Consider the following 22698-nt stretch of genomic DNA (forward strand, 5'->3'; position numbering starts at 1 on the left):
TCAGTCAACTAATTTTTGCGTCTTTTTTCGAGGACACATAGGGCTTTATTTTTATGTTGTTTTTAGTTTCAAATGTGTTTTCATTTTTTTTATATATCCGGGAAAATATAAACAAAATAGGAGGGAAATTGTGTCTAGTTTTCAATTTATGATATTTTTTTTATTTAATAACACAAAGTGTCACTGAAAAACTTTATAATATAGTTTTTCCTCTCCGTTACAGCAATTTTTATTTTGTATGGTGTCGTTGGGGGTGGGGCTATAACCTTTAACCCCTTCCCGCCGATGGCACTTTTTGACTTCCTGACCAAGCTCGATTTTTCAAAACGGACATGTGTCACTTTATGTGGCAATAACTTTGGCTTTAACTTACCAAAGTGATTCTGAGATTGTTTTTTCGTAACACATTGTACTTCATGTTAGTAGTAAATTTTGGTTCATATGTTTTGTGTTTAATTATGAAAAAAATAGGAAATTTGGTGGAAATTTTGAAAAATATGCATTTTATAAAGTTTGAAATGATGTGCATTACATACAGATAGTCAGACCGCCAAAATTATATCCTAAATCTCATGTCCCAGATCTCTGCTTTATGTCGGCATCAAACTTTAGTCACCCTTTTATTTTTTACGGACATTAGAAGGTTTATAAGTGAAACAACAATATTCAAAATTTTCAAGAAATTTCTAAAACCCATTTTTTAAAGGGACTAATCCAGTTATGAAGGGGTTTTGAAAGACCCCTCTATTAAAGCCCCCCATAAATCACCCCATTTTCAAAACTGCACCCCTTAAATAAGCCAAAGCAACATATACCTAGTATTTTAACCCTATAAGTGCTTAACAGGAATTAATACAAAATGGAGGTCAAATTTTCAAATTTGATTGTATATTACTAATATTTTCGTTTAGCCCTAGAATTTGCACATTCACAAGGGGTTAAAGTAGAAAACGCATCGCACAATTTGTTATGCAAGTTCTCCCGACTACCATAGTACCCCACTTGTGGGTGTAAACTAATATATGGACGCACAGCGAGACGCAGAAGGGAAGGCGCTCCAAAGAGCTTTTAGACGGCAGATCTGGCCGTGATCAGTTTCAGGAACCATGTCGCATTTACAAATCCCATAATGGTGGCAGCATTTTGCTAAAGCTCCATCACACTTGAGCCTTAAAGACACTGTTACACCTCTCCCAGTGCAGAAAGATTGTTAAAACATGGAAGGACCAATTGAGGTTTCCTTCCTAGCACCTCAAAAGCATTGAAACAGCAAGGGGACCTTCAGAGGTCTCTGAAAAAGAAGAATTTTATCTCGCCACACAGTTATTCCAAGAGCTCATACAGGATACTGAGACGGGAGATGAATCTGAGGCTCACAGCACTGCTAACGGTAAACACTGCAATAGTGGAATCACACAGATATCCTGCACATTTTTGTAAAAAGCCCTTCAGCCCGGTATTCGTTGAGATCAAAACTGAAATACAGTCTGTGGGCCGCAGGCAAGCCCTAAAAGATACATACTCCTCAGTCAAGTTGCATGCAGACGCTGTTGCCGGACATCTACAAAACCACAAGGAACTGATGGGCAGGTCTCAGATACTGATCGAGGATCAAGAAAACAGAAGTCGCTGCCGTAACCTGCGACTCAAAGGAGTCCCGGAGTCTTACTTTCCTGATGAGCTTCCCAAGATGGCAGCTAGCCTCTTCACAAAATTGTTAGGCCCTGAACTAGTTGCAATAGTAGTAGTGGAGCAAAAGCACAGGGCTCTGAGCCCAAACCGTGCCCAGGTGACCCACCGTACAATGTTCTCTGCGAACTCCTTTCTTACCTCTCCCTCTCTAAGGGTGCATTCACACTATGTTTCCTGAAGCTTATTCTGAACGTAAAACACGTTCAGAATAAGCGGCGTATAAAGCAGCTCCATTCATTTCTATGGGAGTCAGCATGCGAGCGCTCCCCATAGAAATGAATGGGCTGCTTCTTTCACTGCGAGCAGTCCCATTGAAGTGAATGGGAAGTGCCGGCGTATACGGCAAGCTCTGCTCATGCCGAGCCGTACATGCCAGCACTTCCCATTCACTTCAATGGGACTGCTCGCAGTGAAAGAAGCAGCCCATTCATTTCTATGGGGAGCGCTCGTATGCCGGCTCCCATAGAAATGAATGGAGCTGCTTTATACGCCGCTTATTCTGAACGTGTTTTACGTTCAGAATAAGCTTCAGGAAACGTAGTGTGAATGCACCCTTACATGCATTTTTATACACGATTATGTGATTTTGTTGAACATTGACTGTCCAGTTGTTATTTATTAGGGCAACTTAGGTTTCCTGCCTTTTGTTAATCCTGTTCCAACTTTTTTTTTAGATGTGTTGCTGCCATCAATCTCTAAGTGTTAATTTTTTTTTTTTCAAATTAAATGGAAAATGTTTTAACTTTCTACTTCTGATATGTAGTTTTTGTTTTGTTGTGAATAACATATGGTCACCTGATATTTCCAAATCATTGCATTCTTGTTTTTTTTTCACATTTTACATATCACCACAACTTTTTGGAATGTCATTATAATGGGTCACCTGACAAGAATGAAAATGGGTAAACATTTACATTCATGTTGCTCACTAAGCTTTATTATTTTGATTTATTATTTGAAATAAATATTAAATAGCTGTATTTTATGATAAGGCATCTACTCACTGGTGCTGGTGTTTGAGGAAGGTGATCTAGAGTTTTTGAAGCTGCAATTTGTTCACTCATACTCTCATCACCACTGCTTTCTCCAGAGGCCTGTCAAAATAAACCAGGGTATGTTCACATTGGTAGATTTTTGTATGTTTTTCATCCAGAAAAATAAGGTGACAATTTTAATAGTATTTTTAGGCATCCATTTCACACTGTACTGTTAAGAAACACATATGTTTTAGAGCACACTTCATTCTTTTAGACATCAATAAGTTCTATCCTAAAAGTGTTTGTGGATTTTAAATGGAGTCTAGCATGGAGGGTCCATTCACATGGAATAAACGCGCGCTCATTTTGGCAAAATACACGTGTAAAAGATACACATGTAAAAATAAGACTCCGATTGACTTCAATGATATTTTTTTACACGTGTAAAAAAAACATGTCAAAATACACGTCAAAAAACATGTGAAGATACACGTGTAAAATTTAATTGAAGTCAATGGGAATCTTATTTCTACACGTGTATTCTTTATACGTGTTTTTGCCAAAATGAGCGTGCGTTTACTCCATGTGAATGGACCCTTTAAGTGTATCCATAATAGCTATACCTAGACAGATCTGGTGCTAAACTTCTTATGGTGTGTCCAATGTCATTTTTCTAAAAATATTAGTAAAAACAAAATAATGAAATGGTCTCAGTGGTAATATCCAGCAAAAAACATCACTTGTATGTACCCCCATTTTGTGACCCCCCCCAGTGTCCACTGTGAACTCCTTTGCTCCCACAATCTAAAAACACACTTAGGCTGGGGACATACGGAAAGTATTCAGACTCCTATACATTTTTCACTCTTTGTTTTATTGCAGCCTTTTGCTAAAATCAAAAAAGTTCATTTTATTTCTCATTAATGTGCATTCAGCACCCCATCTTGACAGAAAAAAAAACCAAATGTAGATATTTTTGCAAATGTATTAAGAAAGAAAAACCTTTGCTGTCACATTCATATTTAACTCACATGCTGTCAATTTCCTTCTGATACTCCTTGAGATGGTTCTAATCCGTTATTGGAGTCCATCTGTGTTTAATTAAACGGATTGGACATGATTAGGTAAGGCCCACAGTTGTCTATATAAGACCTCACAGCTCACAGTGCATGTCGGAGCAAATGAGAATCATGAGCTCAAATTAACTGTCCAAGGAGCTCAGAGACAGAATTATGGCAAGGCAAGATCTGGCCAAGGGTACAACAGAATTTCTGCAGCACTCAAGGTTCCTAAGAACACAGTGACCTTCATAATTCTTAAAGAGGACCTTTCACCTCCTGGGCACATGCAGCTTCATATACAGCTAGAAAGCTGTCAGTTCACTGAATTCACGTGCTGTGCCCCCCGGTGAAGAGCTATTGGTGCGGGTACTTTAGCTCTTCGCTGTCAGAAGGCGTTTCTGTCAGTTTAGTACTGTGCTGTGAGAGGGGGCATTGCTTGCCGCTCAGCAATGACGCTGAGCGGTGAGGAATGCCATGCCCCCCCCCACGTATTTGTCTATGGATGAGTAGTATTAGGAGGGAAGGAAAGCTTTTCTCACAGTACAGTGCAATAGGCGCTACTTTGAGGTAGGACGTTATTAACTGACTGTCAGAAATACCCTTCTGACAGTGAAGAGCTACGGTATTGGCACCGATAGCTCTTCACCGGGGACATAGACCGTGAAAGCTTTCTCGCAGTATATAAAACCGCATGTGCCCCAGGAGGTGTAAGGTCCTCTTTAAATGGTGGAAGTTTGTGATGACCAGAACTCTTCCTAGAACTGGTTGTCCAGCCAAACTGAGCAATCGTGGGAGAAGAGCCTTGGTGAGAGAGGTAAAGAAGAATTGAAAGATCACTTTGTCCGAGCTCCAGAGATGCAGTACGGAAATGGGAGAAAGTTCCACAAGGTCAACAATCATTGCAGCCCTCTACCAGTCAGGGCTTTATGGCAGAGTGGCCCAAAGGAAGCCTCTCCTCAGTGCAAGATATATGAAAGCTTGCATAGTGTTTGCCAAAAAAACACATGAAGGACTCCCAGACTATGAGAAATAAGATTATCTGGTCTGATGAGATGAAGATTGAACTTTTTGTGTTAATTCTAAGCAGTATGTGTGGAGAAAATCAGGCACCTCTCATCACCTGCCCAATACAATCCAATACAATTGGTCATCACCTGACCAATACAGTGAAACATGGTGGTAGCAGCATCACGCTATGGGGGTGTTTTTCAGCTGCACCGACAGGACGACTGGTTGCAAATGAAGGAAAGATGAATGCGACCTAGTACAGATATATCCTTGGACCTCAGACTGTGTTATACTAGCACAAAGCTAGTATAACAAAGGAGTGGCTTCGGAACAACTCTGTGACTATTCTTGACTGGCCCAGCCAGAGACCTGACCTAAACCCAATTGAGCATCTCTGGAGAGACCTGAAAATGGCTGTCCACCAACATTCACCATCCAACCTGATGGAACCGGAGAGGATCTGCAAGGAAGAATGGCAGAGGATCCCCAAATCCAGATGTGAAAAACTTGTTGCATCATTCCCAAGAAGACTCATGGCTGTACTAGCTCAAAAGGGTGCAAATACTCAATACTGAGCAAAGGGTCTGAATACTTAAGAACATGTTATATTTCAGTTTTTCTTTTTCAATAAATTTGCAAAAATACCTACTGTAAGCTGATGGCTGGTCAGGTAATGGAGGGGGTGTACATCTCACCCAGACTACTATGGTGGGTAAGATGAGAAAACTCCAGAATGAACGTTTCTCAGCAGATAAATATTGTCTGCTGAGGGTTATTTCAGAATTCTGGTTACTGGGCTGGATTTTTAGGAATGCCAGGTAGGTTGGTAGTGGCACCTGTTATTCCACCCCCTCCAGTCCACACTTTGGGGATGTTCCCGCAGCGACTCAGCTGCAGAGAGTCTGCTCATCAAGAGAGGCTTAAGAAGTTGCTCCAGCAGCAGACTGAGGGCAGAGCTTGGCTGGAGAGCCAACAGAGAGGACATATTTTTGGAGCTGTGTCCTGAGTGATTCAACTGGCTTTTTGATTTCTGTTATTCTAGGTGAAGTAACCTATTCTATGTTTAGTTAAAGCCTAGCTGGGCAGGTATTTATTTTTGTATTGTTTCCTTTTGTTGCTGCACTATATTTTTGAGTGAAAATAAAACTCTACTTTTGTTTTGGACTCAAGAAACTGGACTTGTGTGTCTATGCCACCCCACCTAGCAACCCCAGACCCTGACAATACATTTCAGTTTTTTTCTGTGAAGATTGGGTGCTGAGTGTACATTAATGAGAAATAAAATGAACTTTTTGGCTTTTAGCAAATGGCTACAATGAAACAAAGAGTTAAATATTTAAAGGGGTCTGAATACTTTATGTACCCACTGTACATAGCTAAAACACAACAAAATTTCAGTACCTGCAAAGTGGAAGGGATTCTGGCTAATCCCATTCACACATTGCAGAATGTCCACTGTGGATATTTTTCAGCAATTTAAAAAATGATCACTTTTTTTGTATTTCACAGCATGTCAATTATATCTACCGAAATGCTTGTGTTTTCCATAAAGTCTGCAGAGGAAAACTCTGTGGACTTTCTTTGAAAAGTGCTACAAGAAAAACCACACTGTGATTTTGCTACGTTTTTTTTCACTGAGCTTTTTGGCTGCGGCTCGCTACATGGGACCTTAGCCTTAACAGGTAGGGTCCATTCACATGGAGGAAAATGGTGTGGAATTTCAGCACGTTTACATCTCAGAATGAGCGGCGCGTTACTCCGTGGGAACGGACCCTAAAGCTGATATTTTATGACAGTGCCCTTGGTGTGTGTGTGTGTGTGTGTGTGTGTGTGTGAATGAGTTCAGGCAACTTGATTGTTAACACACTTTAAATGATTTATTTATGTCATTTCATCTGCAAACAACTCTGTTGGCACTATATTATAGATAAAAATAAAGTAGTAAATATGTTTAGGTCTCACCAATTAATCTAATTAAGCTTATATTATATAAGGTTATTATAATATATATATATATATATATATATATATATATATATATATATATATATATATATATATACCTGTATATACTATGTTTAGCCATTACCAATCTTTCCCTTTGCATCCCTCTGAATTATCTCTACTGGTAAGCAGATATTTTAGGCTAAGGCCCCATGATGCAGAAACACAGCTTTTTTGTTGTGGCTTTTTGAGCCAGAGCCAACAATGGCTACATAAGGAATGGGAAATGTATAGGAAGTATTTATGCTTCTACCTTCTGCTCCATCCACTCCTGTCTATGGCACAAAAAAAATGCAAGAAAATCTGCAACAAAAAAAAGATGTTTTTCAGGAATGTGGGTCTTTAGCCTAACCTGGAATTCTTGTACAAATGTTGTCCATTGAAATAAAATGTAGCATTTCAATTTGTATAAAACTAAACAATTTGTACAAAATATTTTTCTCTAAAAGTGGTATTTTGTTTATTTAGTCACATTTTATTAAAGAGGACATTTAACCTCCTGGAGCACATGCGGTGTAATACACTGCTAGAAAGCCGACAGTGCGCTTTCCCGTTCTGTGCCCCTGGTGAAGAGCTATCGGTGCCGATACCGTAGCTCTTCACTGTCAGAAGGGCGTTTCTGGCAGTCAATCAGGAACGCCCTTCCTCACAGTAGCGTCTATAGTACTGTACCGTGAGAGGGGACGTTCCTTACCGCTCAGCAATGACGCGGAGCGGTGAGAAATGACCCCTCCAGTACTTGAGTACTATCAGGAGTACGGGAGGCATTCCTCTCCACTCAGCTTAATGGCTAGATCGTAAGGAACACCCCTCTCACATTACAGCACAATAGACGCTACTGTGAGGAAGGGCATTCCTGACTGACTGTCATAAACATCCTTCTGACACTGAAGAGCTACAGTAACGGCACCGATAGCTCTTCAGCGGGGGCACAGAAAGAGAAAGCCAATAGTGAGCTGAATTCAGTGCACTGTTGGCTTTCTAGCGGTGTATTACACCACATGTGCCCCAGGAGGTGAAATTTCCTCTTTAAAAGAAAAATATATGGAATGCTTTAAAATATATTTTAATTATTTATGGCAGATTTTTTGCATTCAATGATTCCAAAAAAATAACCATGTTTTCCATTTACACTACATGCTGTTAAAAAAGATTTATGACATTAATTTAGACTAGAATTCCACTTTTTTACATTGCCCCACTCTTTTCTAAATTGGTGGTTCAATGGGGTGGTATAAAGGTTAAACTTACTACGGTAGTTGTGTAGTTCTGTAAATATAGTGATCCACACTGCCGCACAAAACTAGTTTGTGAATTGCTCTGGGTCACTCTCATTCACTGGAGAGGAACTCAGGCTTTTAATGTATTCCTATAGAACTCAAAACTAAACTCTTATAGGAATACATTGAATTCCATTCCATTGAATAAGACAGTGACTGGTGGCAGTGTGAGTAACTGTATCTACGATATTACAAAATTTTACCCTTGCACCACTCCAGTGAACCATCAATATAAAAAGGGGGTGGGAGAAGTGCAATAAAAAATAATTGGACTGCTTCTTTAACAAACAGTATGGAGCCACTTGGTGTTTGTAGTCAATGGGCTGAAGTGGTGGATACACATGCTCATTTCCTCTCCCCATGACCAAGTCTCTGCATAGTGATCCTCTCGTCTCTGCAGAACAGCCAAATAAAATAGTTATCGTCCCTGTCTGTTGACTGTTAGAGAAGGAATAGGGCCCCTGCAGAAGTATGACAGTATAGATGAGAAGGGAAGCTTAAGAAGCAACTGTACATGATGGGCTAATTATCATGTGTTATTACAGTTCTTGCATGACCCATTAGAGGTAAAACTTACATAGGGATCATCATCTTCACACTGATCCTCGGCTGCATTTGCGTTTGGCTTCAGTGATAATTGTTGAATAGAACCCTACAGAAAGAAGTAAATCAAAATCACAGCAGATTAATATAAGAACTATTTCATATGGTAGTTGGACAAAAGATACATGTGAAATTTTAAATCTCCAAAAAAGCAAAGCAATGTAAACTGTTTTCACAAGCTCACATTTTCTATAAACTATACTCAGACTTCCATTTGCAATTGCTATAAGCTATACTTTTTCCCTATCCATTGACCAGAAGGCTTTTAATTCTTTTTGTTAAATATCAAATCACTGTTCTGAGATGTCATATTCACCTTACAATTAATACAATGCTGGTAAAGCAGGAGAAGCAGTTTAGTGCTAGGCATCCTTTCCCTATGGGCTTTAAGCTAAAGCCCCATGTAACGGGCTGCAGCAAAAAGTGCTGCGGGAAAAACCACGACAACGCATTGCAGTTTTTACTACAGCGCCTTCAGTTTTTATCTACTTATGCATCGTGCACTGTGGGCGGGCATTCAGGGTGTGTCTTCTTCTTCATCCACGCCTCCTCTTCCTCCGATGTCCTCCTCTGGCGCTCGCGAACTGACATTGATTAAAAAAAAATGGCCTGGGCGCATGCACAGTAGCCGTAGTAGAAGCCGCATGCTACTGCGCATGCGCCCAGACCATTTTTTTAATATCAATGTCAGTTTGTGAGCGCCGGAGGAGGACGGGACCCGAGGACATCGGAGGAAGAGGAGGCGTGGATGAAGAAGACGGCGCACCCTGAATGCCCGCCCAGCGTGCACGATGTGTAAGTAGATCATATTCTTTTTTAGGGTTCCATTTTAAAACGGGGGGGGGGGGGGGTAGTTTAATATAACTTTTACGGTGCCTGAATAGCCTTTTTAAAGGCTATTCACGCATATGTGGGGCTCTATCAGCATGATTTTGCTGATAGAGCCCCTTTAATATGCTACGATTTCAAGAATCACAATGGTTTTGGAAACCACAGCGTGTCCACTGCACGTATTTTTCCACAATGTGTGGATGAGATTCACTAGAATCCCATCCACCTTGAAAAAACTGTAAAACGCCACCTTTTTTTAAAAAAACGTGTCTGCATGGAAGATAAGCCACTGAAGTAAATTAAACTATTACTTATAGTGAAAACGTACAGATAAAAATGATTGGCATTGTAGCTTGCAAATAAATGATCCAAGTTTATTATACAAAATATGATTTCCTCAAGCAGCTTAGAGGCTTGATTAGGTTTTTACAGTGTGGGGAATTCACTTGTACACAGAAACAGTAATCTGAGAGAGCCTTTCACACAGTGGCGTAACTAGGAATGGCGGGGCCCCGTGGCGAACCTTTGACATGCCCCCCCCAGCCGGTAATGGCCTATTAAAAAAAAAAAAAAACGCAGCGGTAGCGGCTGCCACCGGGCCCCTAATGTCCCGGGCCCTGTGGCAGCTGCTACTGCTGCTACCACGGTAGTTACGTCACTGCTTTCACAGTATGATTTATGAATGGAAAGTTGTGGCAAAAGTAGGAGTGGCCAATTTAAGGGATGTGGCCTTTATAAACAGGCAATATCGCATATACCCAGGCAAAAAAAAAACAAAAAACAATTGTGCCACTTTTATTTATGCCATTTTTTGATTACTTAGAATGCTTAAAAAAATGTTTCATTTTTTTGTTCAATTATTTTTTCTTATACCAAGCTTTTACTTTCCCTGCATATGTGTGATATATAGAGAAATATCTCTATATGCCAGTACATTGAATGCTTAAGAAAATATATTTTAAATAGAAATATACTGATATTGCTATATACCCATACATTTGGTAGGTATAATACAATACTATTGCAGCTTGGTATAACTAAAAACTTATGTTGGTACTAATAGAGCCTGTGGCTCAATTAGTAGAGTAACAGCCTTACATGTTCTGCTTCCTGCGGTGAAATCACCAAATGAAAAAAATTAATAAAGTTAAAATTTAAATTCATTGAGGATCTCGCAGCAACCTCTTAATATTATGTAACTATATAATTAATATTCACTGTATTGAGGTGATCTCACAGTGCAGTGAATACCTGGCAGCCAGGTAAAAGACTATTTAAGGGGTTACATGGTGAGGGATTTTGAAAACCAGCAGACTCCCAGATGTGTTGACATGTCTCTGTACACCTATTAGTCAGTCCTAGCCTGGCCGATTACTTCCTTTGTATAACATGTTGAGTGCAGCTGGATTATCAGTATGCTGTTGCAGGAGCTGGGGAAGTGCACAATGCCTGCAATAACATGCTCTCATTTCCTATATTCTATTTGGGTTTGGTAGTTGCTACAGACAGATGAATCATGACTACAGGCTATGGACAGCAACAAGATGAAAGAAGAGAGACATCTAGTGGCTCAAACTTTCCAGTCTTTTTTTTTGGCAGAAAATCTAATTTTTGCTAACTAAAGCAACAGTTTTACAGTTAGTTCATTGGCCGTATGGGAACAAATCTGTTTAACCAGAAGTGACCATGTAGGTACTTACTGTGAATTTCTCTAGTCCTGTTGCCCCAGCATTTCCAACAAATATACCAGAGCTGGCTTCAAATGTCAACGGCTTTGCTGACCTTTGGAATGGGACTCTTTGATACTCCTCGCAGTCCATGTATAGAACTATTTCATATCCCACCACAGTCACAGTAAAGCGATTCCATTTGTCTGTCATTACAGGCACTTTAAAGGAAGCTGCCTCTTTGGAAATATGGGACCCTGGTTCTGTGTAGTATATATTTATTCTCTGAGTACCATCTTCAACTGTTGACAGCCTTAGGCCCAAATAGATGATCTTCTGGAAAGCATCAGTTATAGCAAACAAAACACCTCCATGGTTACTATTAGGCTTTAAAGTAACAATAATGGCAAAATCTCGAAAAAATGGCTGTGGCATAAATGTGCGTGTCAGGCGTCCAATATTAGAGTCTGGGCCAAAACTGTAAGCTGGAAACCCTTCATATCCAGTAATAAAAGACACAGAAGGAGGAAGAGGTACTCCAATAAGCTCTAAGAGATCAAGTCCTCTGCTGCCCCGATCTGTTAAATGAAAATAAAGTCAGTGTTTGAATGACTTAAATATAATTAAAACAATATTTCAATATGGTGACAGAATGGAATTTTTCTTTCAATGGGTGTAAGGTTGTATTCATATTTTGCAATTCCAAGTATATTTAATGATAAAAGCAGACACAGATTCTGTCAAAAGAATGTAGGAAACTCTCAAAAAGTTTATTTTTTGCAATTTTTCTTAGCGAACATAATCTGATCTTGTTTTTAGGCACTGAATATACAACACTTCCACAAATCTGTAATATAGAACAACTAAATATTGATAAATGATTTATGTAATTAGGATTTCTACAGAAAAATAATAAAACAAAGCAGTTCATAAATCAAAAACACAGCCACAAGTCTACATGAACCTGAGTGTCTGAGTATACTGTACTTCTGTATGTATATCCATAATAAAATATATTTTAGCAATTTAGTCCTTGTGTCTAAATCTATCTAATTAAACCGTGAGTACCATTCAAAGTGTATACACTATGGGCCACATTTCTTAAGACTAGTGTATTGTACTCCAGTCTTAATAAACGGCTTGCCTAGAGCAGTGCCCAAGAGAATTTTGAGGAGTCTGAGACCTCATCATAAATGTGTCAGACGTCTTGGTGCCAATTCTAATAAATCTGTCAGACGTCTTGGCCTGAGCCTTTGTAGAACATGTGGAGTGTAGCTGAATTATCAGTATGATAAAATGCAATAACACGCCCTCACTTCCTATATTCTCTCTAGCTTGGCAGTTGCTAGAGACAGATGAATTGTGACTAGAGGTTATTTTACTATTGTTTATTTATAGTGCACCATTCATTCGATTGTGCTTTACATTTGAGGGTTTACATACAGTACACAAAATATACAAACAAATATACTAACAACGACCGACTGGCACAGTGGGGTAGAAGGCCTTGTATGCAAGGGCTTACAGTCTATGACGGAAGAGGGATAGACACATAAGGTGAGGGCAGAGACTGTTTAGATGGTGATGTGGTGACAGTAGCGTTATGGGAGGTTGACACTCCCTCCTCCTGACTAGGCCCCTTTCATTTGGGCCTAATCCTGAGCGGAGTGCACTTCACTGGCATCCAGTCGCAGCTACCCGTATTTTGGACTGGAACCAGGGAGTCTGGTCACTAATACAATGCATTACAATGCTAATGCATTGCAAAATACCGGCTCTTCTAAGAAATAGAATGACAGCTTTGACGTAGGTGCCGGAGGGGTTAATGCCCCCAATCGGTGTTGGCAATAACCGGGGGCATTAGTGCTGGGTGTATACTGGCAGGCTCCTGGGCGGCCGCCATAGTTAATCACCCGGCATCTGCAATAGATGCTACTGTGATGAAGGTCGTTCCTGACAGACTGTCAGAAACGCCCTTCTGACAGTGAAGAACTACGGTACCAGCACTGATAGCTTTTCACCAGGGGACAGAACGGGAAAGCTGAATTCATCTTTCTAGAGGTGTATTACACCACATGTGTCCCAGGTGGTGAAAGGTCCTCTTTAAATTATAGGAGACTATATGTAAGCAATAAACAATTTGCTAAATTCAAAGTTTAGAGGCTTCAACTCACACACAGGCGCCCATTCACACTATGACATTTGCTGACTCTCAGAATGGCAGTATAACATAAACAAATTAACCCTTGTCACAAGCCCCATCACTGGCCTGGAGGGAGTTTTAGAAAAAAAAACCTGAGGTCAGGAGAGAGAGGAAAAAAAATGTCCTCTTAGGAGCAGATCTTTATCTTAACAGGATTTACCAGTTGCAATGTCCTCCTTAATGTGATATGTAGTGATATAAACTGTGATAGCAGAGCTTTGCCCTGGAAGTTCCTCACACATATACTGTTGGTATATACATATATGCAACAGATATAGACTTATTGTGTTATACTGTGTTGGAGGAACTTATAGCTTCCGGACACTAGATGGCGATGTTATTATTGTTATGTGCTGAATACATGTAATGATAAGCTATGGAGACTTGTCTGTATCTCAGAATGCTAACTATCTATGGTTAAGGTCCTTTCCAGTGTATTCCTTGGTATATTGCTGTAGACAAGCTGTATGTTACCTCATGTTCTGATAAGTAAACTGAAGATTAACCCATATAATCTACTCTGAAGCTTTCTTCTGCGACTGCACTCTGCAACATATACAGTAATGCAGATGTCCAGCAGTAACTTTTCTTAGGGCTCAGCTCACTGTTATATTAGCTCTGGTCACAGCTGGTTAGTCTTTTCATCCCTGAGGGGAGATTTCTATGGCTTAATAGCGAGTGTTTCAAAAACAAAATGGAGGAGGCTGTATCTCTGGGGGTACCGTAGGTAAAATGGTGACTGCTCTCTCACTGTACCTCAGATAACACTATTGGAGCATCACTTGCTCTCTCTGCTTCAAGTCTTTTCTCTTTCCTCTCAGATATGATGAAACAGTCTCTCCAAATCTGCTCCCGGATCAGAGAGGATTCTTTTTACTCAACTCCTCCTCACAGCTCCGCCATTGCAGTCTCCTCCTCCTTCTCCTCAGGCTCCACCCATCTCCTTCCTCTGCTAGTTTATTCAACGTGAACATTTTGCAAATAAAGTTTTTTTTTTCTTTTTCAGAGTGTTTGACAGGATTTCAGTCACCTATGGATTGCTGTGACAGTTTCTGTACCCAAGATTGCAGTTTTCAACCTCCCTGGTAAATTTGCTATAGTCTGGCAGGCTAACAGTGGGGGTTACATATAGTATGGGTTGTAACAGATGCATCAATACCAAATATAGTGATTTTTATGATTATTATTAGAGATGAGCGAGTAGTATTCGATCGAATACCTCCCCTGCATAGTTATTGGTGTACTCCGTCCAAAAACACGCAGTAAACGCAGTAAAAATTCGAGTCCCCTCCCACCTTCCCTGGCGCTTTTTTACACCAATATCTGTAGGGAAGGTATTCGATCGAATACTACTCGCTCCTCTCTAATTATTATTATTATTTATATAGGCGCAGTGACTGTTTGCTTCAGGGCCTCATATGCAGAACTGTTGTTTTAGACACACGTCTTATAGCCTATGGTTTATTTTTACAATTATAAAAAGTGAAAAATATAGCAATATGAAATTGTAAATACACTGTATGGACAAAAGTATTCAGACTTTACACATTACACCTACAGGGGCTATTATCATATGCTACTATAAACCAATAGGAATTAGTATAGGCCCTTCATTGCTGTTAAAGCAGCTTCCACTCATCTGGGAAGATTTCTACAAGATTTTAGATCGTGTCGGTGACTTTTTGCCTATTTATCCTGTAGAGCAGTTGTAAGGTCAGGCACAGATATTGGACAAGAGAGCCGGGCTTGCAATCTTCATTCGAGTTCATCCCAAAGGTGTTTGATAGGATTGAAGTCAGGCCTTTGTCTGAACCAGTCAGGTTTCTCCACACCAAAACTATACCATGCCTCTATGGGCCTTGCTTTGTGCACTGGGGTACAGTTGTACTGAAATAGAAAACGGCCTTCCACAAAGGACATTGCCATGCTGAAGCATTAAGATTTACCTATACTAAACCTAAGCATGCGTTCTTCAAGACTCTACAGACACCAGTAATGGTGTACCTTACATCACTCCATTCAATGTTTGGCATTGTGCTTGGTGATATAAAGCTTGCATGCAGCTGCTTAGTGAAAAAATTTACAAAACAAAGAGAACTTTCCTGAGTGTAGTTCACACGGGGGCAAACAGGCTGATTTTGACAGCTGATTTTGCTTCAAAATCAGCCCCTTACAATGGAGCCCTATGTGAACAGCTAGCTTTTTTTTTCTGCTAGCAGAAAAAGAAGTGACATGACCTTTCTTCAGGTGTTTTCCGCCTGAAGAAATCAATGGGAGTCTATGAGGCGCTGAAAAAAAAAGCCTCGTTGATTTTGGTCACTTTTTTTACCGCTGTTTTGGCAAAAAAAGCGACCAAAACAGCAAGGCTTTTTTATGTCACATTTTATGAAGTCACATCCCAGAGGAGTGGTCCTGGGTGTTGGCTTCTTCCTGCCATGATTCCATGCCATTTTTTTTTTTTTATACTAAAAAGCAGTCAGCTCTGAAACAAAGCTGTCAGCTCTGCTCTGTCCAAGTTGTGAGCTAAAATGGCGCCTAGAGGCAAAAAGGGGTGGGTTTTGGCCATGCCCAGTGGGCTGGCTAGTTAAAAAATGGGCTGGTTAAAAAACAAAAGCTTCAAAAAATCAGTAACCGAAACAGCGTCAAAAACAGCGTCCAATGCAAAAAAAAAACAGCATAAAAAAAAAGCGACGCTGAATTTTCAGTGCCAAATTAAGCAAGGCTTTATGTACCTCAGCAATCAGCGAACCTGCTCTGTAACTTTACTGAATGGCTGAATTGCTAAAGTTTCTAAAAATTTGGGCTCTGCAAATGTGACATGGCACTCAAAAAGTACTCCAGAAAAATCTGCCCTCTAAAATCCAAATAATGCTTTTTGTACTCTGAACCCCCTATTTACCCATGAAACACTATACGACCAAATATGGGGTATTGCTGGGTTTAGGAAAAATTGTGTAATCGTGTAACAGATTGGCACACAGAATAAGAGGAAGTGTCCCTTCACTGGATGACGCGTCGGCCCAGGTCCAGAGGGAATGGTAAGTATAATTGGGCTGGGGGTAATATAATGGGTCAGGATATGGATTATACCGATAACCTGTTACATCAGCAGAAAGATAAAAAATGTAATATATGTATTACTGAAAAACTATACAATATGGGTAAAAAAGATATATTATGAGGTTGAAGGGGGAGGCATGGGCTCTAAGCCAGGAATTGTCAATTTATCCTGGACAACCCCTTTAAGGTACTTTTAAGCTATGTCCCTGAAGGGTAGAGCAAAAATATATTATGACAGAAAATAGGAGATGTGTTGGGAACAGGGGAAGAAAATTGATGCAGTATGTGCAGAAGATTACGTGACAGCGCTGTATTAAGGAAGTTAGAAATTTGGTTCTGCAGAGGAGTGTTCAAATACAATACAAAGCTCCATTGGAAACCATCTTTTCAGAATCGATTAAAAACGCCCAATGAAATAGCAATACATACTGCAATATTTTGTCCAGGAAAATTCTGAAATTCCTGACAAATACCTAACTGACCCGTTATAGTCAATGAGATCTGTTGGATGCCGTTGGTGTCTGTCAATTTAGCAGTCCGGTATTTCCATATTTTTATTGTTCTGTGCTATACCGTCACAGAAACAACAACACGTAAATCCATCTATACCTGTACACATTAACTTCTGCTGACATGTTTTCTTAACGCAAAGTGGAGACTTGTAGTGATTCCAGCAGGCAAGATACAGAAAAACCACCCAAATTCAGGTGTTTTGTTGCTCCAGCAATTTTTAGTGGAGCACACTAGGGCCATGAAAGTTGCGCTGCCAAGGGCCTACTGAGGCTTTGTCACCCAAGGGCCCACACAAACCTAGAGCCAACCCTGCTTCTCAAAACAGTCTCTCTCTTCCCTGCCACACATCTCATCCCTCTCACCACAGTATCGTCCTCCTCTGCAGCACATCTCATCCCTTTCATCCACAGTATCTCTCCCCCCCCTGCAAAAAATCTCACCCCTCTTATCCACACTATCTCTCCTTCAGCAAATCTCATCCACAGTGTCTCTCCTCCCCTGCAGCACATCTCATCCCTCTCACCCTAGTATCTCTCTTTCCTCTGCAGCACATCTCATCCCTCTCATCCATAGGATCTCTCCTCCCCTGCAGCACATCTCATCTACGGTTTCTCTCCTGCAGCACATCTCATCCCTCTCATCTAGTATCTCTCTTTCCCCTGCAGCATATATCCTCCCTCTCATCCAGATTATCTCTCCTCTCCTGCAGCACATCTCATCCCTCTCACCCTAGTATCTCTCTTTCCTCTGCAGCACATCTCATCCATAGGATCTCTCCTCCCCTGCAGCACATCTCATCTACGGTTTCTCTCCTGCAGCACATCTCATCCCTCTCATCTAGTATCTCTCTTTCCCCTGCAGCATATCTCCTCCCTCTCAATCAGATTATCTCTCCTCTCACGCAGCACATTTTATCCCTCTTGTTCACAGTATGTATTCTGTAGCACATCTCATCATTCTCATTCGCGGTATCTCTCCTCGACTATAGCACATCTTCCACTTCTAATGTCAGGATCTTTGCACATGGTCTCCCTCTCCAACCTGCAACAACTGTATACAGCGCTTCTCCCACACCAACAATCTCCATACTTACTGATCTATCTCCTTGAAGCAGTACACTTCCACTCTTGTCCTTCCATGCAGCACAGTGACCCTCTAGACTAATGTGCAGAAGCTGCCTGCAAACTCCAAGAAAAACTCCTCTCCATAAAAAGAAAAAACAACTATCCCCTTGTCCCAGGTACTCCTTGACTCCCTGTTCCTTATACCTTCAAGAAGTGGGTTTAACAACAGTCGATCAGCCACAGTACCACAACTTATTACTCATGCTAAGACTGTAGATCTGTGAATCTTAAGATGCAGGTTACAGCTTCTTCAGCAGACCCAGGTGGAAACAAACCTGTGCTGTGTTTACTGGTCTGTGATTGGTGAAGCAGCAAACCTGACAGATACTCTACCAATCAGTACAGCAGAGCTGAGAGGACAGAAATTGCTTGCTGTAAAGCAACTCCGTGAGGAAAAATGAAACCTGTTAACACCCTGCAGCAGAGTGGGCCCCCTCAGGAGCAGCAACTGATGTAACTTATAGGCAGTTTTGAGGTGCTGCAGTGCTAGTGACCAATCCCTTGTCAATGCAGAAGACCATTTTCTTTTTTTTCTAAAAGTCGCCATATTCTGACACCCATAACTTTTTTATATTTCTGTGTACGGTGATGGATAAGGCATAGAGATGAGCAAATATACTCAATCGAATACGTCAGCCGCATCGCTCCCGTTGCAAAAACATTTCCGGGCCTTTGCATTTTTTACTGCCCCTCCCACCTTCCCTGCCGCCGGGAGCTATGCGGCCGAGGTATTCGATTGAGTATATTCGCTCATCTCTAATAAGGCGTCTTTTTTGTGGGACCAGGTGTAATTTTTAGTTATACCATTTTGGGGAATTGTTATTGCTCTGATCACTTTTTAGTCTAATTTTTATCAGAGGCAAAACAATGGAAAAACGGCGGTTTGGCACTTTTGACTTTTTTTCCCTCTACAGCATTCACCATACAGGAAAAATATTTTTTATAGATTTGTAGAGTGGGCATTTCCAGACACAGGGATACCTGATGTGTAGGTGTTTCACAGTATTTAAGTACTAGGGAATGGGGGGTGATTTGAACTTTTAGTATTATTTTTACTTTTATACATACATACATATACACTCACCGGCCACTTTATTAGGTACACCTGTCCAACTGCTCGTTAACACTTAATTTCTAATCAGCCAATCACATGGCGGCAACTCAGTGCATTTAGGCATGTAGACATGGTCAAGACAATCTCCTGCAGTTCAAACCGAGCATCAGTATGGGGAAGAAAGGTGATTTGAGTGCCTTTGAACGTGGCATGGTTGTTGGTGCCAGAAGGGCTGGTCTGAGTATTTCAGAAACTGCTGATCTACTGGGATTTTCACGCACAACCATCTCTAGGGTTTACAGAGAATGGTCCGAAAAAGAAAAAACATCCAGTGAGCGGCAGTTCTGTGGGCGGAAATGCGTTGTTGATGCCAGAGGTCAGAGGAGAATGGCCAGACTGGTTCGAGCTGATAGAAAGGCAACAGTGACTCAAATAGCCACCCGTTACAACCAAGGTAGCCAGAAGAGCATCTCTGAATGCACAGTACATCGAACTTTGAGGCAGATGGGCTACAGCAGCAGAAGACCACACCGGGTGCCACTCCTTTCAGCTAAGAACAGGAAACTGAGGCTACAATTTGCACAAACTCATCGAAATTGGACAATTGAAGATTGGAAAAACATTGCCTGGTCTGATGAGTCTCGATTTCTGCTGCAACATTCGGATGGTAGGGTCAGAATTTGGCATCAACAACATGAAAGCATGGATCCATCCTGCCTTGTATCAACGGTTCAGGCTGGTGGTGGTGGTGTCATGGTGTGGGGAATATTTTCTTGGCACTCTTTGGGCCCCTTGGCAACGCCAAAGCCTACCTTAGTATTGTTGCTGACCATGTCCATCCCTTTATGACCACAATGTACCCAACATCTGATGGCTACTTTCAGCAGGATAATGCGCCATGTCATAAAGCTGGAATCATCTCAGACTGGTTTCTTGAACATGACAATGAGTTCACTGTACTCCAATGGACTCCACAGTCACCAGATCTCAATCCAATAGAGTATCTTTGGGATGTGGTGGAACGGGAGATTCGCATCATGGATGTGCAGCCGACAAATCTGCGGCAACTGTGTGATGCCATCATGTCAATATGGACCAAAATCTCTGAGGAATGCTTCCAGCACCTTGTTGAATCTATGCCACGAAGAATTGAGGCAGTTCTGAAGGCAAAAGGGGGTCCAACCCGTTACTAGCATGGTGTACCTAATAAAGTGGCCGGTGAGTGTATATATATATATATATATATATATATATATATATATATATATATATATATATATTTTTTTTTTTTTTTTTTTTTTTACTTTTTAAATTTTTTTTACTATGCATTCATTGAACCCCAGGGGGTCTGAACACTAATGCAATGTATTACAATACTAATGCATTGCAAAAAAACAGCAATTCTATTGCAGGCTATATAGAGTAGCTTGCAATAGAATTCATCGAATGACAGGTCGGGGAGCCTTCACAAGGCTCCCCGCTGTCAACAGGATCCTGGCCCCGGAGATGGCCCTGGCACCAACGCGCCACCGCGAAAATGGCACCTCAGTCAGCTTTAACCGCTTAATGCTCGCGATCGGTATAAAACAGCAGACACCCAGCCGCTATAGCGTCTGCACGGCTCCTGAGCGGCTGCCATGTTTAAACACCTGGCATCTGCTGTACTAGTACGGTGGATATCAGGTAGGGGTTAAAAAAAATCTATAATTACCGATAACCCTGGAAAGTGATCGCTCCACATTGGGACACTTTTTGATTATCTGCCCATGTTCCTTTTCACTGCTTCCAAAACAGAACATCAACATTATTCCCCCCATAGACACCATCAATACTTACCAACTTTCCTGCCCAGGAATGGCTACTCCTTTCTTCAAACTCTTGCTGGAGGCTGAAGACGCTGCATCTACGAGACATGCGCAGTAAATATGGCACTCCATCTCTACTGCGCAGGCTTCACAGGAGCTTCCAGTCTGTGCAACTTCGTTGTCTCCCAGATCGGAAGCTAGGTAAGTATGATGCGGTGGGGAGTGGGCTTAGTTACTCATGAAGGGCTAGTAGTAGGTGGGATAGCATTACTAGGGAGAAAGAGAGGGGGTGTAACAGAGTGAAAAAAGAGGGAGGAGCATTAAAAGGGAGGCAGTGTGGAAGGTACAACAGGAAACTACATAGCAGGAAGTTATCACCACATAAACAAATGTAGAAGATACCAGGAGCTCCCACAGAAACCTAGAAATCACTCAAAACACTCCTCAAAAGGTGAATCTATGAGGGATATTGATTGGCAGGGATTGTGGACCCAAATACAGTGGGGTGCAAGCAGCGCCGCACCTGTAATGAGGAATTTTTTTTTTACTTTTTTTTTCCGCTAAATTAACGCAAGGAGAGCTGCCACTCTCCTTGCTCTGGTTCAGACGTCATCACGCCGCCAACGCTGATATGCAGACAACTTACTGCCAGGAGAAGAAGAAGTGGCGGCAGCGGGAGTAGCAGCAGCATTGAGGTCGGTAAGTATAACAACTTTATTTTTTGTTTTATAGTAGGCCGCTGCCTGCTGTGGATACTCAAGTACTTACATGTACTTGCACTGGGTTATTTATGGATGATATCAGATGAAATACCGAGAGACACGATTTCTATGGTGTGTGATACACCAAAAAAAATGTTTGGCCTAATTTACAGCAAAATCTAAGCCAACACCAGGCACAAGAACACCAGGTGAATGCACCTAAATAAATCCTGATGCAGGGGACATCAATACTGGGGTACAATAGACTGTTCTTATTGAATCCCCATCCCCCATGTCTCTTTGTGTTCTACAGCATAATATTATACTAAAAGTAATGCTATGATACAGTGTTGATCATTAACATTTTGTTTTAATTATTTAGGGCTAACCTACAAATTAAGTAGGCTGTCTGACCACTCCTCAATGTCTGTAATGAGTTGAAACAGAGTTCAAGCAGATCTGATTTTACTGTTCAACTCCATTCACACGGAGTAAAGTGGCACTGATTCTGCCACGATAACTCACTGCAGAAACAGCGCTGAAAAAAAGACTCCTATTGATTTCAATGGGTACCTTTTTCTGCACGGAACTCATTGAAATCAATGGGAGGCTTTTTAACCCATTGATTTCAATGTGTTCCACACGGAAAACGGAACCCATTGAAGTCAATGGGAGTCTTTTTATCAGCGCTGATTCTGTTGCGAGTTATCGTGGCAGAATCATTGCCACTTTACTCCGTGTGAATGCCCCCTATGGGGGAGATTTATGAATACTGGTCATTGCCATCGCCAAAGGAGGATGCAGCGGATACATGACAAGGCGCACTTCTTCTCATAAATAGACACACCCTCTGTGGGCCATGCTTCTGGAGGGAAATCTATGCTAGCTCATAGCCAGTATAGATTTCCAGCAGCATTTCCACCAGATTTGTGGCATAAATAATAACTCTAATGGCTCTAATCCTCCAGCCCTTGGTGCGTACTTTTTTGGGGAAAGCAGTGAGGGTGGCAATAAAAGAAAAAAAAAATCACTAGATTTTTTTGTGCAAATTGCGCTTTATGCCGTGTACGTCAGAAAACCATTGTAAACAAGTATCACTTTTTTAAACTAATGAA

General features: G+C 41.1%; 1 protein-coding gene across 1 annotated transcript in view; it reads right to left on the reverse strand.

Moving 5' to 3' along the window:
• COL15A1 (collagen type XV alpha 1 chain) overlaps positions 1-22698 on the reverse strand; it is a 257018-nt gene that overhangs the window by 188462 nt on the left and 45858 nt on the right. Inside the window, exons 3-5 of the mRNA XM_075271081.1 lie at positions 11157-11701; positions 8600-8674; positions 2697-2786 (exon numbers count right to left, since the gene is read on the reverse strand). Coding sequence (XP_075127182.1) covers positions 2697-2786; positions 8600-8674; positions 11157-11701 — 710 coding nt within the window. The remainder of the gene's footprint in view (positions 1-2696; positions 2787-8599; positions 8675-11156; positions 11702-22698) is intronic.

Source organism: Leptodactylus fuscus, chromosome 4, assembly GCF_031893055.1.
Source record: "Leptodactylus fuscus isolate aLepFus1 chromosome 4, aLepFus1.hap2, whole genome shotgun sequence".
Taxonomy (NCBI): Eukaryota; Metazoa; Chordata; class Amphibia; order Anura; family Leptodactylidae; genus Leptodactylus; species Leptodactylus fuscus.